This window comes from Lepisma saccharinum, chromosome 21 (assembly GCF_977018435.1).
Source record: "Lepisma saccharinum chromosome 21, izLepSacc3.1, whole genome shotgun sequence".
NCBI lineage: Eukaryota > Metazoa > Arthropoda > Insecta > Zygentoma > Lepismatidae > Lepisma > Lepisma saccharinum.
Genome location: NC_139249.1, coordinates 64,939,222 through 64,956,530, shown reverse-complemented (window position 1 = coordinate 64,956,530; position 17,309 = coordinate 64,939,222). Strand labels below are relative to the sequence as shown.

General features: G+C 38.6%; 1 protein-coding gene across 1 annotated transcript in view; it reads left to right on the top strand.

The window, feature by feature from the left end:
- Brr2 (U5 small nuclear ribonucleoprotein l(3)72Ab) overlaps positions 1-17,309 on the top strand; it is a 164,030-nt gene that overhangs the window by 29,655 nt on the left and 117,066 nt on the right. Inside the window, exons 3-5 of the mRNA XM_083143160.1 lie at positions 2,098-2,261; positions 6,751-6,922; positions 8,142-8,334. Coding sequence (XP_082999286.1) covers positions 2,098-2,261; positions 6,751-6,922; positions 8,142-8,334 — 529 coding nt within the window. The remainder of the gene's footprint in view (positions 1-2,097; positions 2,262-6,750; positions 6,923-8,141; positions 8,335-17,309) is intronic.

The following is a 17,309-nucleotide window of genomic DNA, read 5'->3' as shown; positions in this document are numbered from 1 at the left end:
TCAAACTTGAAATTTGAACAGAATGTTGAAATTTTACTAAGTTTCAACATTAGATCATCTCATAATATGCTACAACGAACTCAAGAACACTTCATTCGTTCGAGATATACGTTATTGAAAAAGGCATGTTGCTCATATAATAAGTAATAATCATATTTCAGCAAAATCCTTTCACAGGTACTGTATCGGTGTTGAAGCAAAGCTAGCTGTGTACCACATATCGTCAAAATCGGTGACTATGAGGGTCAACTCCTGCCTGATTTGACATGGAATGACCCATATGCAGAAAAATTGTCCAATGCAGAGATGTTTGCAATGTATCCAGAGTCCTTGAAAAGTTATGCAATTTTTTTATGTTGAAATTTTCCTATCATTGTAATTTCATCATCAGCTAGTAATGAAACAAAATATGTTTAATTTGTTTCAACAAACAGTAACATTGATCCAATTACGACACCAGAAAGCATGAATTTTGCTGATACATTCCGAAAACTTGCGTAGCCTGTAAAGAAGGACAAAATTTAAGCTGGGTGTTGCTAAGTGACAATACATTGAGAATTATTCCAATTTTTCTTCATTTTTTTCATCAGATATATTTTTCAACTTAATAACATAATGTAACATTCCAATGATTTCATAATTCAATGTATGTGATTGAAGATTGATATGAAATTTAGAATGTTCTAACATTGTGTGCAATTACATTGTTATACTGCTCGAGTATTGAGCCCAGTATGAGCAATATAGTATAAGAATTGCTATCTAAAATAGGGTGTCTTCCAAAATAACAAATCTAAAATCAAGAAATGAAAATCGCAGGCCCCCCATTCGGCAGTGCCAGGATGTAAATGTGCAAAATTATATCTGCGGATTCCCCGATATGTTTGGCATTATTGTACAAAAAATAACGCAAATATTAAAGATACTTTCTGAGGGAAAAAAATATTTTTCAATGCAAAGCACCAGTGTTTTTTTCAGCGGGAAATTTGAAATTCGATGCACATACATAATTTTTTTTAAACTCTGGAACTAAGAATGATAGAGTTACAAATTATAGCTCGTTTTATTCAGTACACAAGGGGCTATACGCCTATGGCATAAATACCAAATTTTCCGTTATCGGTTAAAAGAAGTGGGTTGGATAAACACGTCATTGAAGCCAAAAATAGCATAGCATGGCTGAGGAGAGACTGGAAACAACCCTTCTCAGACATGCTGACGTCTGTTTGGAAGTTAACAAAGGCATTGTAAAATATTTTTTCGCACCGACGTGTCTCCTCTCAGTGACTTTGAACCCCCCTTCCCCCACGTGACTTGGCTGCCAGCCCATTATCACTGACATGTGTAAAGGGAAACCAGAAGATTATTTTAGTGCGTTCATTCCCTTGCTAGAGAAGCCTATGCATATCCCAGGAAAAAAAAATGTGATTTTCGGAGAGTTGACCCCCTCCCCCCATATAACCGAAATGATATTAAACCTTGCTCATTGTTCATCACATACCTGATGACTGATGCAGAACTCAAAACATGTATATCCGAACATAATCAGTCACAGTATGTCCAAAAAGTCAGATACTACACGCAAAAGCATCTTGTCACCCATAGGTGACAGTCCATCGTTGGCATAAATACTGGCTGTCACCTATAGGTGACGGGCCGTCGTTTAAGGGTTAAGATGAAAACTTTAACAAGAAATTTAGACTTGAATTAATTATTAATGCATGTAAAAAATAATGCTTCATCCTGAATGGAATGGCCACATTACTGTATTTAATATTTTTACAAAACTCCATGCATACAATTCAGAAATGAAGTGAACAAATCAATACAATTTTAGATTTCCAAATATTCAATTTTATCAAATCCCAGTACAAGTGTATAACAATGTAAGTTCACTATACTGTAGAAAATATCAAAAGTTCTTGACCACAAGCATAATTTTTTTCTTCTTGGCTGGTAGACCCCCTGTAAAATGTAGAGCCATCATGTTCTGTTGTTGATTACCCATTCTCCAAGATGAAGGTCAAGTATGTAATGAAATAGTTACCTTTTAAAAGTAAAGATATCTAATGCTTTTGCTTGCTTTCATATTTCTAGAATTCCAACTTGGTGCTTCAAGCTGATGTCAGGCTTATTGAACGCCGCAGTCGAGATGAAGCCACGGGTGAGGTTATGTCCCTGGTTAACAAACTGGATGGGACCAGAATGGGCGACAGATACCAAAGGACACGTCCTGTGAAAGCTGAGGAAAGGAAGGCAAAGTAAGCAGCCACCGTATTATTATATAGATTTTCAGTGTAGATATAAGTTCCATATTTTCATTGTCATAAAAGTTTCAGGACAAGGTCTATATTGTTTGTACTCATGTATAATGTGCACTTTTTCCCCACCATTTTTTACCCAAAAAACTGGTGCATGTTATGAGGTATGTTAGAAAAGTAATGAGACTGATTTTCTGTAAACAATGATTTTTTTTTACAAATCAAGGTTATTTCCTTCAAAGTAGTTCTCTTGGGCAGCTACACAACGATGGAGGCGTTTTTTCCATTCTTCGTAGCAGTGCTCGAAGACTTCTGCTGGTATACCTTTCAGCTCGTCGGTTACACTCTTCTGGATATTATCCAAAGTATCAAAATGGCACCCTTTCAAGTGGTTTTTGAGCAAGGGGAATAAAAAAAAAAGTCACAGGGACTGAGTTCTGTCGAATAGAGGGCCTGAAGAACCACAGGAATGCTTTTTTTTTTTTGCCAAAAATTCGTTGGAGACTGACATGGTGCATTGGTGTGGTGCAGCATCTAAGTGCATGCAATGTCTGGTCGCACAGGTGCCACTAGTTTCCTGAGTCTTTCAAGGACTTCTTGATAAACATGTTCAAATTTAACTCACTACTGATCATTCTCACCGTCAATCGATGATCTGACATCACAAGAGACTTCACTCTTTCCACATTGTCATCTGTTTTGAAGGTCTTTCTGCACGAGGTTGTCCGTTTTGAAGGTCTTTCCGCACGAGGTTGGTCTTCCACTTGTTCTTGGCCTTCAAAAAAGGACTTGTGCCATCTGAACACTTGTGCCCTGGATAGTGCATGTTCTCCATAAGCCCTTTGTAACTTTTCATAAGACACAGCACCAAGCTTTACACGAAATTTGATGGCACAACGTTGCTCAAACTTTTGCCAGTCCATTTTCGTAACTCACCTCACAAACACAACTTCACTTCAGATGCTCTCAACAATCGTGTAGCAATTGTAGCAAGTTGAAACTTGTCTTGAGTCAATGTCAAGCGTTAACCTAACTGCCGTGTGAAGATGGAGGTAGCAACATTGCCGGTTCGTGCACAGTGTTACCAAGTGTTACCAGTCTCATTACTTTTCTAACAGACTTCGTATACATGGAATAATTCTTACAACTACCATAAAACCATGTGTGTTTTCACAGTGCCACTGTTAATAACACACACATGTATAACAACAGACATAAATACAAATTATGCCCACAAGTTTGTCAATGTGTGCAGGAAAATTTCGTAAAGCACTTAAATTAAAATTAAACGCAATTAAAAATTACTTCCACAGTATTTTCCGGCCTTCAATCTGAAGGTTTTGCATCACCGAGCAAAGCGGTTCCATTCTGACAGTGATCAAATTCACAGACACACGGAAGCCTAAGCACTGGTATTTCTTGAATACGAGAAATAATGGAAAAATAACTTCCCAAACTCTGCAATGTTTTTATATAGTTGCTGCTCCACTTCGTGATATTCGCAACGTTTTCCCTGGATGGAGCTGCATTAAGCTTTTCTTCTTGCCTCTGCCATTCTTGCCTTACCATCGTCTTGATCAACATAGCAACAGATTGGCAACCTACACCTAAGAAAGCCATTTCTTGAAGCTGAATTGTGCTGTGCATTACATGCGAGATACATATTTTTTTTTTCCATATCCTTATCAAAAACTAGTGTGCGTGCTATACTTGCACGTGCATTTTACAAGCGTAAATACGGTATTTCAGATATAGTTATGTTTATGACCATGAAAGTTGTTCCATGAAATTCCAGTCGGTGGAAATAAACTGCTTGTCTCAAGCGCACTGGCATCAACTGTTTGTGTCAGCAGTGGTTGCATTGCATGACAACACACTGCTTTCTTGATCCAGGAATTTCTTGGTAATCACGAAATGACGACTATTCTGCATCTCCCATGTTCTGATTCGTCACTGTGTGATTTGTTCTTTCCCTACCTGAAGAAAGTGCTGAAGGTTCATAAAGACATTTCAGCTGTCCAGAAGGCTGCTGAGGATGAACTGAATTGTGATGGGAACTACTTAAAGGGAACATGAGTCAGTTGAGAAGTTGAACATTCTAACACAGTTAGTCCCTTCCATTTTTGTATATACAAAGTAATTAGATATTGATTTCTAGGAGAACACATTAATTTAAAAAAAAAATCAAAATACTTTTTCTAATAACGAGTTGCTTGTTTGCTATACATTATCTCAAAGTTCACTTTCCTAAAAATTATATTGAAAGTTCTTATTTACATTTTAAAGCTGAAACATTGCATGCATTATGTAGAAATTTTCAGCGAAAAATGCAGGCTCGACCAGAACTCGAATCTGGGTCTCTGACATACCATGCCATTGCTCTAACCACTGAGCTACCAAGCCCGTCTGGTCTCGCCTGATCTTTTGCTGCCGCTGTTTTACCTGCGAGGAATCATCTCTGCCAGTGGTACCGCAACGGGATCTGTTTCCTTTGAAACACTGTAGACGTTGACGTTGCCTGGTTCCTCCGAGCGTAGAGATGTTAATTAGGCACACACTGCATTTTACGCTGAAAATTTCTAGGTAGTACATCTCCTATGTGTGCATAATCTTCAATAATTGCATGCATTGTTCGAGACTACAAACAAGGAAAGCAATGACATTAACCTTTGGAAACGAGAGCTTATTTTGCTGGACACTGATTTTTTTTACATAGCATAACACAAAATCAATTTTTTTGAAAGAAAATCAAAGTAACGCATGAAATTTGACAATTTACAAACTTTTATTGAAGATAGGTGCAATTTACATTTGAACAAGTGTAAGGAATAAAATTCAAACCTCCCAGATAATATAGTACAAGGGTTGATCAAATAGGTACAAAACAACACTATCGGTGTAAATGAATACTTTATTGAAAGTATCCTCCATAGGCCTGAGCACATTGATCCCATTGATGAACGAGCCGAATGATTCCTTTTTCCCAGAATTCCTTTGGCCGTGACGCGACCCAGTCCTTCACAGCGTCCTTGAGTTCATCGTCCGAGGTGAAGCGCTTTCCTTTGAGATGCTTTTTCAGGGGACCAAACACATGGAAGTCACAGAGGGATAAGTCCAGACTGTAGGGCGGATGGTCTAGCTGCTCCCACTTGAACCTGGCCAGTTCCGCGTGTGTGACTCTGGAGACGTGTGGACGTGCGTTATCATGGAGCAGAACCACACCCTCCGTGAGCACCCCCGACACACAGTCTTCCCCGTAAACGTTCACCATCCGGCGATGAATATCGGCAGGTTTAACACCTTCTGCTGTCAGAAAACGGATAACGCCTCGCTGCTCCTCAACAGTCGAATTTGCCAATGTTAACGCCATCCTGTCCGAACATGCACTGCTGCGTCACTTGGATGGCGCTCTGTATCGGAGCCTCTGCTTTCTCCTGCGCATGCGCATTCCCCTGCATGCTCTGATGCCGCGTGGCGACTCCAATCGTACCCCTACATATCACGCTACGTTCTCCCATCGTGGCATCGGTATTATATAAACAATTCCGTTGTTAAGACGTTTCGTACCTTTTCATTTGATCAACCCATGTAGTAACATTTGTCATTTTGAAATCAACAGGTTATGGGTTGTTCAGGTCTGCTTTTCAACTGTAGGTCCAATCCTGATTGGCCTATCTGAGCGCTTAAGTAGTAAAATGGACTCAACACTATTGGTATCTGCATTACAATATTACAGTACTCAAAAGTGAGACAGAATCTGGGGGGTATTTCCCAACTTGGAAAATTTACCTGGAACATTCATCCCTCTACCTGCCTTATTGCCACCAAGTTAACCCTAAGGAGATTTCACACTGAAGCAACAAGCGACAGCTTGAGGATTTAACCAATCAAGTGTAAGCTTCTGTGGCTTGTCGTGCTGCTATGGTATGAAATGCTGTGAATGCTAGGGTTATGAATCATACCTGATGGTCAGGTCAAAGCGACCTCTAGACATCAGTTTACGAGCTAGTGATAAGTGTCAGGATACTTTTGATGAGAGAGTGTGTGTGGTAAGTTAAGAATGAAAAATGTAGTATAAAAGCTAACTGAATTGCAGGTTTTATTTTGGCATTGTTGTAGTGAATAAAATCTCAAATATTATTCCAAAACTTCACAATTATTGTACAAAATAAAATACTAAATTTTGTCACAGATTGATCCTGATTCTGAAGTATGTGCCATCCAATAAATTATTAATTTTGTCCCAAAAGAATTTGTGTCATAATGTGGTTGCTAGAAAATCAACTTCCCACCCTTTGAAATCACCTGAATTTGAATGTTACAATGGGTAATCTTTTCCTTTTTCTGTTTTTGTCTAAAATAAGATTTACCTGATTCTTGATATGCATTATAAATATCACAATTATCAGAAAAAATAAATACTTTTAACAAAGATTGGTTGCAATAAGCATGAATTTTAATATTGTCATGCATTCATTGATTATTGCAGGAGGCAGAAGAGAGATGAAGCACGATATGACTTTGCAAGGATGAAGGGAGCTACTTTATTGTCAGAAGGCGTTGATGAAATGGTAGGAATTTTGTATCGGCCAAAGACCCAAGAAACAAGGCAAACATATGAAGTCCTTTTGAGTTTCATTCAAGAGGCTCTAGGGGATCAAGTAAGTTTCTTTGTTTGCACGACTTTTTGTTAGTTTGTACAGAATTGTACTCCAAGTTTGTATAACGATAATTTTGACTGTTTTAAAGAAGAAAGTACCATGCAAAAGGTCCCGCTACCTTGGTAATTTGTAAAATTGGCGACAAGCCAGGAAGTTTTGTAAGGGTTTTCAAAAACTTGGAACAGTCAGATGCATATTTCCCTCATAGTTAATAAGAATTTTTCATATATGTGTAAATCCAGATTTCATACAACAGATATTTGTAAGTATAATAAGACCAAATACCGACATTACTAATATAAATATCACTCACTTTGATATGTACCTGTGCCTCCTTCAGTAGATATTAAAACTTTAGAGCTCAATTTATGGCTAAAAGGAATAAGGAAGATAAAAATTAGTGAAAAGATTATGTTGAAATTAGGAGGATGTTTGCTTCTTGTTCAGCTGGCAACTTTGTTTGAATCTTGTTCAATCTTCCAGATGAAGTGGTGAAAGACTCGAGATTAATTAATAATACAAGTATATGTCAAAGTAGGTGGCATTAATATCAGCAGATATACAAATTTGAAAATATTATATTACCAGCAACTTGAGTCATTGCTTACATATACAAGTCAAAAAGAAATACTGTAGAACCCTGATATTACATTACCAGATTTTATATTTTCCAACCTTATATGTTGAACATTCATGGTCACTTAAAATTGAATTTCCACTGGATTGTCTAAAGAAAATTAAATTAAGTTTGAATATTGTGAAATGGCATGAAGATTCATTTCAAAGTACCAAGATGAAAAATTTGTAAAGCCCTACCTCCACACCCTTCATGGCAAGGTGCAGTACCCAGGTGAAAGCTTCGTTTTTTTTGCCTGGAAAGCCCATGTAATTTGTCTCGACAAAATGGGTAGTAAACCTACCATATTTTATCAAGGTTATTGTTTTGAAAATGTATTCAGTGGAACCTCGATTTTACGTTTTTCAGGGGACCAAGCTGAAAAACTTAATATGGGGGAAAATGTAAAATCGAGGAAACTTTCTTAACATTTTACTATGTTGGGACCATCAAGATTGAATGTATGATGCGGGAGAATGTAAAATCAGGGTTCCACTATACATGTGTAGTTTTTATTTGCATTTAACTTACCATACATGTGTTGCAAACTTGACATAATAGGCTAATTTCATTTTATTTAATACATATTTTACTCCCCTTTAGCCACGGGACATTTTGTGTGGTGCTGTAGACGAGGTGCTCGCTGTGCTGAAAAATGACAAACTGAAGGAACGTGAGAAGAAGAGGGAAACTGAATCATTGCTAGGTGGACTTGCAGAGGAGAGATTTGCATTGCTTGTCAATCTTGGAAAGAAAATCACTGATTTTGGAACTGAAGAAAAGACACAGATAACAGGTATGTTTAACCCGTAACTGAGGTGGCGTGGTCCCTGGGAACCGCGGACTAGAACAAATCTCTCGTTCTCTGAAGCAATATCATGTACTTCCCTCTCATTTTCGGTAGCTTTTTTATTTTGGAATGTCATGTAACCTGCCGGCGCTACTTCGCTAGCTGCATTTTAGTTTTAGAGAAACGGACACCAGTGGGCCCCACGGACCACTTGATGCTGTTTGTGCAAGTCTTTCGGCAGGAACCTGGTGCGAGAATCAGAGTTAGATGCATTTTTTTGTGAAAATGTTCTTGAAATAATAAAAATAATTGAATAATTTGCTAGCGGAATTGAATTATCAGTTCTGGCATCTGATAAAAGTCATAATGCAGTACTTATCTCCACTGACTATCACTACGATCAAATAGATCATTTTGACATTGTGCAGAATATTTTTTGTTTGAATTTTTTTATGTGATTTTTGTTTTGATTGTGTAACTAACTACGTGCATGATCTGTGAAATTGAACAACTAAATGATGTTTTGTATTTGAACAACTAAATGACATTTTGTATCTTACAGTCCATGAAAATGGATATACAGAGCAGTTTACAAAAAGCGTGCAGATTTTTGTAGCATTAGATAAATTGAGTAATAAAGCTGCAATAACGGAAATAGTGAACAAAAGAAATATCATAATTCCTTAAAGAAGATACAAAATACCGTATTTACTCATGTATAATGTACATTTTTTCCAAACTTTTTGCCTCCAAAAACCGTGGTGCGCATTATGCATGGAATAATTTGGACAGCCAACATGAAACCGTACAGGGTCATTCCCTGATTTTGTGGCACTTGCTCTGATTTTTCATATTTATGGAACCCTATCATGTTATATATCGTTGAAAAGCTTAAATTCTGCAGTTTCTGAATATGACAACAGTATTCCATTCAAGATGGTGACACTAATGTGCAATGCAGTTGAAATAAACTCATCACAAAATTAATTTTTATTTATTTATTGAGAAAATTTCAGATACAGCACGTAGCCATTTTACATTGAAATCAGTAACAATGAAAAGAACAAAAATAAAAATAACAGAATAAGACAAAATATTAATATAAATAAGTCAAGATAGCACAATTAAATATTATTTAGCAACATATGTTCTGCTGGTTGACCGAAAGGCGTACTCTGTGGAAAATACATCAGCACTTGATGGGAGGTCGTTATATTGAGTGGGAAGTCTGTGGATGAGCGATCTTTTTTTAATTTCCAGTCTAGGCTTTTTTGTGTAAAATAGATTTGTGTTGCATGTTGTGCGCATAGGTACTCGAAAGTGGAATTCCTGGAGGAGCGTGTTGCAACGGATTTTGCCATTGACAATTTTGTAAAGATACCTAAAATCATTCAGTAAACGGCACTGATAGGGAGTCTGTAACTTTAGAAAGGCCAGGAGATGTGGTGTTGAAAAATTGCGTAATGAGGGAACCCTGTAACAAACTATAGCAAGGAAAAAGTTAAGAACAATCGATTCTGGAGTGGTACATGCCATGGACCAGACGGGAGAGTAGTATTCTATTATTGGGGAAATTAATGATTTGAAGTACAAGATGAGGGCTGAGATGTTACTAATTTTGGTGAAACGATACAGTAAACCTAAGAGACGCATAGCCTTTTTTGTCGTGCCTGTAATATGTTCTTCAAATGCGAGTTTTTGTTGGAAAACAATGCCTAGGTCTTCATGAGGGGAATACTGCTTGAATGTTATAGCCAGAGACGGAATAAGATGACTTTAACAGGTTCTTTTTGAGAGAGATGGTGAGAGTAGTACATTTTTCAGGATTTAATGTAAGTGTCCATGTCAGGCACCATGAAAAAAACATTTTTATGCTATTCTGGAGAAGATGAGTATCGTTGGAAGTGGAGATTTCTCTGAAAATCTTAGTCATCTGCGAAAAGAAGGTAATTAATTACTAGAGGCGGCTGTGAGATGGTCGGTAAGGTCATCGACGAATAATATGAACAAGAGGGGTCCTAGAACACTGCCCTGTGGTACTCCAGAAAGGACGGGAAGAAAGTTAGATAGAGTTCCTGGAAGGACTACACGTTGTTGGCGATCGCTAAGGTAATCTGTGAGTAAGTTAAGAAAGTTACCATGAATGTTGAATCTATTGCATAATTTGTGAATCAAAAGATGATGACTGACAGTATTGAAAGCTTTGGCTAGATCACAATATATAATGTCCAGTTGTGAATTGTTTGAAATACATTTCATAGCATGTGAGAGAAAAACAGACAGGTTCATAAGACAGGAACTTCCAGAAAGAAAATCATGTTGATTTGAGCTTAGGTACGGAGAAACAAATTTATATAGCCTGTCTTTGATGATTTTTTCACAAATGATGGACAGAGATTGGCCTATAGGAAGAAGCAATTTTTTTGTTGCCATTTTTGTTAGTGGGAGTGATGTTAGCTTGCTTCTAAGCATGTTGGAAAGACGCCCTCTGAGGAACATCTATTCAGAAGAATGCAGAGGGGATAAGAAAGGGATTCCCCAGTTTTCTTCAGGAACATGGTGTTGATATTATCCGGCGCTAGGGCACGGTGTGCTGGGAGAGACGAGAATAGACTTTTCACTTCATTGGTTGTAGTGGCAAGCTTTGTTAGAGAGGAAGAACAGACTGATCTTATGTTTGGCAACATTGCAAGGGGAGCAGGCAGACAGAAGTTACCTTGGAAATAAGCATTTAAGAATTCAGCCCTTCAGTCACCTTTTGCACTTTCACTATTGTGTGTAATTTCTGCTGTTGTTTCTTCTCGAGTTTATTAGACCGAAGAAGTTCTTTGGATTTTCCTGGATTGTTGCATTGATACTGTTTATGTATTCTTTGTATTTGTTTCGGAGAAGGTACTTTGAATGCTGTCGAAGAACAGCGAAATTATTGTAAGTGTGTTCACTCGGATAGCCCTTCCAAACTTGCCAGGCTCGATTCTTGTGAGCCAGTACATCGCGCCCTTCTGAGTTGAACCAACTTGGAAATCTGGGAGATGATATTCTTTCCGAAGGGACAAGGTCGTTCACCGTTGCATGAATGGCAGCTGTAAATAGCTCACCTGCATCGTCAACTGTTCCACCTTCCAAAAGGCCCCAGGGGAGGCAGTCGAGGGTGCATCTTATCTCCTCCCATGGTGCTCGGTTCCACAGGTGGCGCTTCTTCTGGATCAAGGGGCGATGACCTCTTTTAGTAGGTGGGGGATGGAAATGGACACGTCCAAACTATCGTGGTCAGAAATTAGGAGGTTCTTACGCGGCGTAATGTTTATATTGTTCAATGTGGACACAACATAATTTAGATTACTGTCCTTCCTGTTGTTGAATAAATTATGCTGCCTTAGCTTTAAACCAGAAATGAAAGTTTCGATGAACCGTAAGTCATTTGCACACTTCGCGATTCCATGACCAGGGTCTTGCCACTCAATAGACAGGTTGAAGTCTCCGAAAAGCGCAACGTCCCCCAGGGCAATTGCTGCAAGTAACAAATCTTGACATTCTTCGAGAAGGCAGAGTGGACTATTTTTATTCTGTCTATAATACGAACCAAGGAGAAGATTATTTGCATTGGATACTGAAACCTCAACCAACAGTAGTTCACAGTAAGGAACATTGGAACATTCTAATTTTCGTGGTAATTTGGATGAAAGAAAAGATAAGGAAAGAGAAATTAACAATTAAAACATATTACTGACCAATATATAACCTATATGGAGTGTATAAATGTGTTAATGGAAAAAATCTTGTGCTGCTAACTGCTAGTTTGAGGGTCCTGAGTGTGCCTTGTATAAATTAGACGTTAATCGCGGAAAAAATATAGATATTGAAATTTTTTTAGAAAAAATAAAGAAGGAATGAGCAAAACCACTTATAAGAGTTTAAAGGTGGTTAAAAAGTGAAAGCATTGAGATGCTAAACATAGTGGAGGAAGAGGGGGGTGGTGGCGTGGGTTGGTGGCTTATTGTTTACACAAGAGGATATTCTCCTCGAGGTCCACATAGCAACAGGTGACTCATTGAATAGGTATGATGTCATTCACTCTTGATCGGCATAGCAACAGCTTTATGACCTACAAATAAGAAAGCCATTTCTTGAACCTGGATTATACTGCACATTATCTACGAGATATAATTCAGGGTGGCGACAGACCTGCCTGGGATATATATATATATATATATATATTATTATTATTATAATATCGTTATGGAACTGCACGGGAACAGGAAATCTTGTTGCTAAGTTTTTTCCTCAACTTTTAGGCCTCTTTTATGCACAATACAACCACGGTGCCAAAAACCAGTGATGACAGATGGAAGGAGAGAGAGAAATTTCCGGATAGGCAGAAAAATGTGTTAAGCCTCTAAATAAAAAGTACATTCATTAAATAACAGGAATTGTATTATAACTTTTTGACAAGGATACAAACAGAAATATTTTTTGCGTTAATTTTTGACATAGTCACCCTGTTTTTCAACAAACTTGGTCCACCTGTCCACAAGCTTGCGGATGCTCTCCACAAAAAAAAAAACTTTTTGCCATGGCGTTTAACCGTCTTTGCGCCGCCTTGATCACCTCGTTGTCATCTGCAAACTTCTAACCCCGCAAATGTTTTTTCAAAGGTCCAAACAAGTGAAAATCTGATGGTGCCAAGTCGGGACTGTATGATGGATGTTTCACAACCTCAAATTTCAGATCACATATTGTATCCATAGTATGCACAACCGTATGGGGACGGGTATTGTCGTAGAGCAGCAATACTCCTTTTGAGAGAAGTCCCCAACGTTTTGATCGTATGGCAGGCTTCAACTTGCTTACCAACAAGTCACTGTATCGAGCACTATTCACAGTTTGACCCTTCTCCTGGAAGTGCACCAATATTGGGCCATTGACATCCCAAAATGTTGTTAGCAGCACTTTCCCAGTGGATGCCTGTGTCTTGAATTTTTTTCTTGACCGGAGATGTTGGGTGCTTCCACTCCATTGATTGTCTCTTAGTCTCTGGTTCATAATGGTGCACCCAGGACTCATCTCCTGTCACAATTCGATGAAGAAAAGCATCTCCTTCATGAGCATAACGGTCCAAATGCTCCTGAGAGATTGTCTGCCGCACACGCTTATGAACACTCGACAGATACTTTGGTACCCATCGGTTACACACTTTCCTATAGCCAAGTTCATAATGGATGATATTGAATGTATGTAGATCTATGACTCATGTTGAATTCCACGGCAATTTCATCAACAGTGTGCTACGTCCCACGTAGCGGTGCACTTCACCAGTACACTTACCTTATAAGCTCAGCAGAGCATGCTGGATAATCCCAGGGATCGGGCTGAATTACTGCGTTCCTTCCCCTTGGATCCACAGGTGAAGTCCAATGACAACCCACGAGGTTGTCCTCCTGATGCAGGTATCCACAAGTACGAAATACACTTTCGAAATAAAGAAAAACCGCAATATGTTCAACTTTACGTTTATTTTAGACACGCACGTATATCATGTCAGACTAAAAATTACAATTCAAATAATTTTGAACGGTACAGCACGAGATGCGTAAGCCTATCTTTTCCGTAACGCGAAGCACCTCTCTTCTTCTTCTTCTTGAGGCGCTACAACTTCATGTATTGAAAGTTTTGGCCTTCTCAACAACATCTCTCCATTTTTTCCTATCCCGGATGCTCTTCGTCCAATTCTTTACTTTCATGTCTTTCAGATCTTGAATTATTTCATCTTCCCACCGTTTCTTTGGCCTTCCCATGGCTCGTGTCCCAAGTGGTTTCCATTTATATATTTCTCTTACTAGTCTTTCATCAGACATTCTATTTACGTGCCCAAACCATCTTAGTCTTTGTGATTTTATGAAATTTATGATATTTTCATTCCTGATTAACTTGTTGAGTTCTTCGTTGGTTTGTATTCTCCAATTTCCATCAGGTTCTTTTAGAGGGCCATAAATTCTTCTTAAGATTTTCCTTTCAAATATTGAGAGTTTCTGTTTACATGAGTCTTTGAGGGTCCAAGTTTCGCATGCATATGTGGTTATGGGTCTTATTATGCTATAATAAAGTCTCAGTTTTGCAGATTTAGATATTAGTTTACGCTTAAATAGGGCTAAGTTGGCGAAATATGCTTTATTACCTAGAATAATTCTCTCTCTAATTTCTTCTTCAATTGTGTTGTCGCCATTAACAACTGATCCAAGATATTTGAAAGATCTCACTACTTCTACTCTCTCGTCGTTTATAATTAGGTCTTGTAATCTGCTTTTACCTTTTACACATCTGAGATATTTAGTTTTCTGCATATTAGTTACGAGCCCCATGTTCAAAGCTTCACTTTTTAGTTCTTCAAATGTTTCTATTAATGTCTTTTTCGTCCTTGCTGTTATAAGGATGTCATCGGCATATGCAATACATTGTTTTAATCTTGTTGATATGTTTCCTCTCAATTTCATCTTTTTCAATACAGAGTCTATCACTATACTAAACAGCGTTGCAGATAAGGGATCACCTTGCTTGACTCCACCTTCTATTTCCAATTCTTCACTCATTTCCCTGTTAATTTTGACTCTTCCTTTATTGTTGGTTAAGGTTAACATAATTAGTCTGATTAGTTTAGATGGTACTTCATATGATTTTAAAACATCTATTACTTTGTTCCTGTGCACCGAGTCAAATGCATGGGTAAAATCTATAAACAAGTTGTAGAGTCCAATATTAAATTCATAGCTTTTTTCAAAAATCTGTCTTACTATGAATATATTATCTATAGTTGATCTGTTGGCTCGGAATCCCATTTGATATTCGTCAAGTTTGTATTCAGTGCATTCCAATAGCCTTTTATTTAGTATTATAGCAAGTATTTTATATGCAATGTTTAGGAGTGTAATTGCCCTGTAATTATCACAATTTAATCTATCTCCCTTTTTGAAAATTGGGCACACTATACCTTCATTCCATTGAGTTGGTAACTTTTCATCATTCCATACACTTAATATCAGCTTGTGCAACTTCTGTTTCAATGTTCTTCCTCCATTTTTAATTAATTCTGGAGGGATGTTGTCTGATCCGGCAGCTTTATTTGTTTTTAGATTTTGTATTATGTGTGTTATTTCGTTCCACGATGGAGGATGTAGTTCTTGTTGATTATTGTCATTCTGTTCTATTGGTGCCTGCATACTTGTTGTTACATTATTATTAAGAATCTTTTTAAAGTATTCCTTCCATCTATTTAGGACTAGTGCTTTTTCTGAGATGATGTTACCTTCTGTATCTTTACACATCATTGGCGATACTGTTTGCTGTTGTTTAAAGGATTGTATCTCTTTGAAAAATTTTCTTGTCTCATTTTTCTTATAATTAATTTCAATTTGCCTTATTTTATCATTCAACCATTTCTTCTTCTTCTCTCTACACTTTCCCGCTCACGTTCCTGGGCTAACCTGGTCTCTTCCCGCTCACGTTCCTGAGCTAACCTGGTCTCTTCCCGCTCACGTTCCTTCTGTTCCATAGCACTGACGAACTGTTCTTGTCGTTGCCGGTCTCTTTCCTCCCGCTCACGTTCCTGGGCTAACCTGGTCTCTTCCCACTCACGTTCCTTCTGTTCCATAGCGCTGACGAACTGTTCTTGTTGTTGCCGGTCTCTTTCTTCCCGCTCACGTTCCTTCTGTTCCATAGTGCTGACGAACTGTTCTTGTCGTTGCCGGTCTCTTTCCTCCCGCTCACGTTCCTGGGCTAACCTGGTCTCTTCCCGCTCAGGTTCCTTCTGTTCCATAGCGCTGACGAACTGTTCTTGTCGTTGCCGGTCTCTTTCTTCCCGCTCACGTTCCTGGGCTAACCTGGTCTCTTCCCGCTCACGTTCCTTTTCAGCAATTGCAGCAATCATCTGATCCTCTCTCTCCATCAGGTTCCACCGGCTGCATCCTCTGTTCAAAGCACGTTTGACACAGCAACTACTTGTCATTCTCGCCGACCACAGTCTCTGCTCGTGCCACACACCCAGTGTGGAATAACCTGTCACAATTTTGACATCGGTATCCAGATTCTTCTGTCCAAGTAATGCTGCAACACGCCGCTGTCGTCTCCTGTACTACGCTGCGTGATTGGCTCCTTAGGTTCTTCCTATCCATCTTCTGGGAAAGTGGTATAAATTTTGGGAGGACACAAAACACTCGGGACCACTGGGAAGCACTTCACACAATGGGAGAAAGGACAATCTTCACTCTTCTCGAGCCCCGCGATGTGGCGCCAAAACTTGCTACGTCCCACGTAGCGGTGCACTTCACCAGTACACTTACCTTATAAGCTCAGCAGAGCATGCTGGATAATCCCAGGGATCGGGCTGAATTACTGCGTTCCTTCCCCTTGGATCCACAGGTGAAGTCCAATGACAACCCACGAGGTTGTCCTCCTGATGCAGGTATCCACAAGTACGAAATACACTTTCGAAATAAAGAAAAACCGCAATATGTTCAACTTTACGTTTATTTTAGACACGCACGTATATCATGTCAGACTAAAAATTACAATTCAAATACTTTTGAACGGTACAGCACGAGATGCGGAAGCCTATCTTTTCCGTAACGCGAAGCACCTCTGGCTATTTCAAATCTCTCCGCGCGACTCCTAACCGTTTTCCTGGAAGGCGAAAACACCTCCTCAGTTACACATTGTTACCAGACACAATAACCTTTTAATACTAGGAAGTTCTATAAAAGCCTTCAGTAATATATTAGAAAAGTACAGTAATCTGGAACAGTGAATTTAGGTATGTGGTGGCAACAATGCAATGAAAAGCACGTGATCTTCTCACCCCACAAGAGTTTAAATACATCAACAATGACTTTCAAAATATAAGAGAAACGAACTGCGTTTGCCAGAAACATGAAACAACAAATAGATATAGGGAATTTAACTCCGAAATTATTAACTTCGGCTTCAATTCA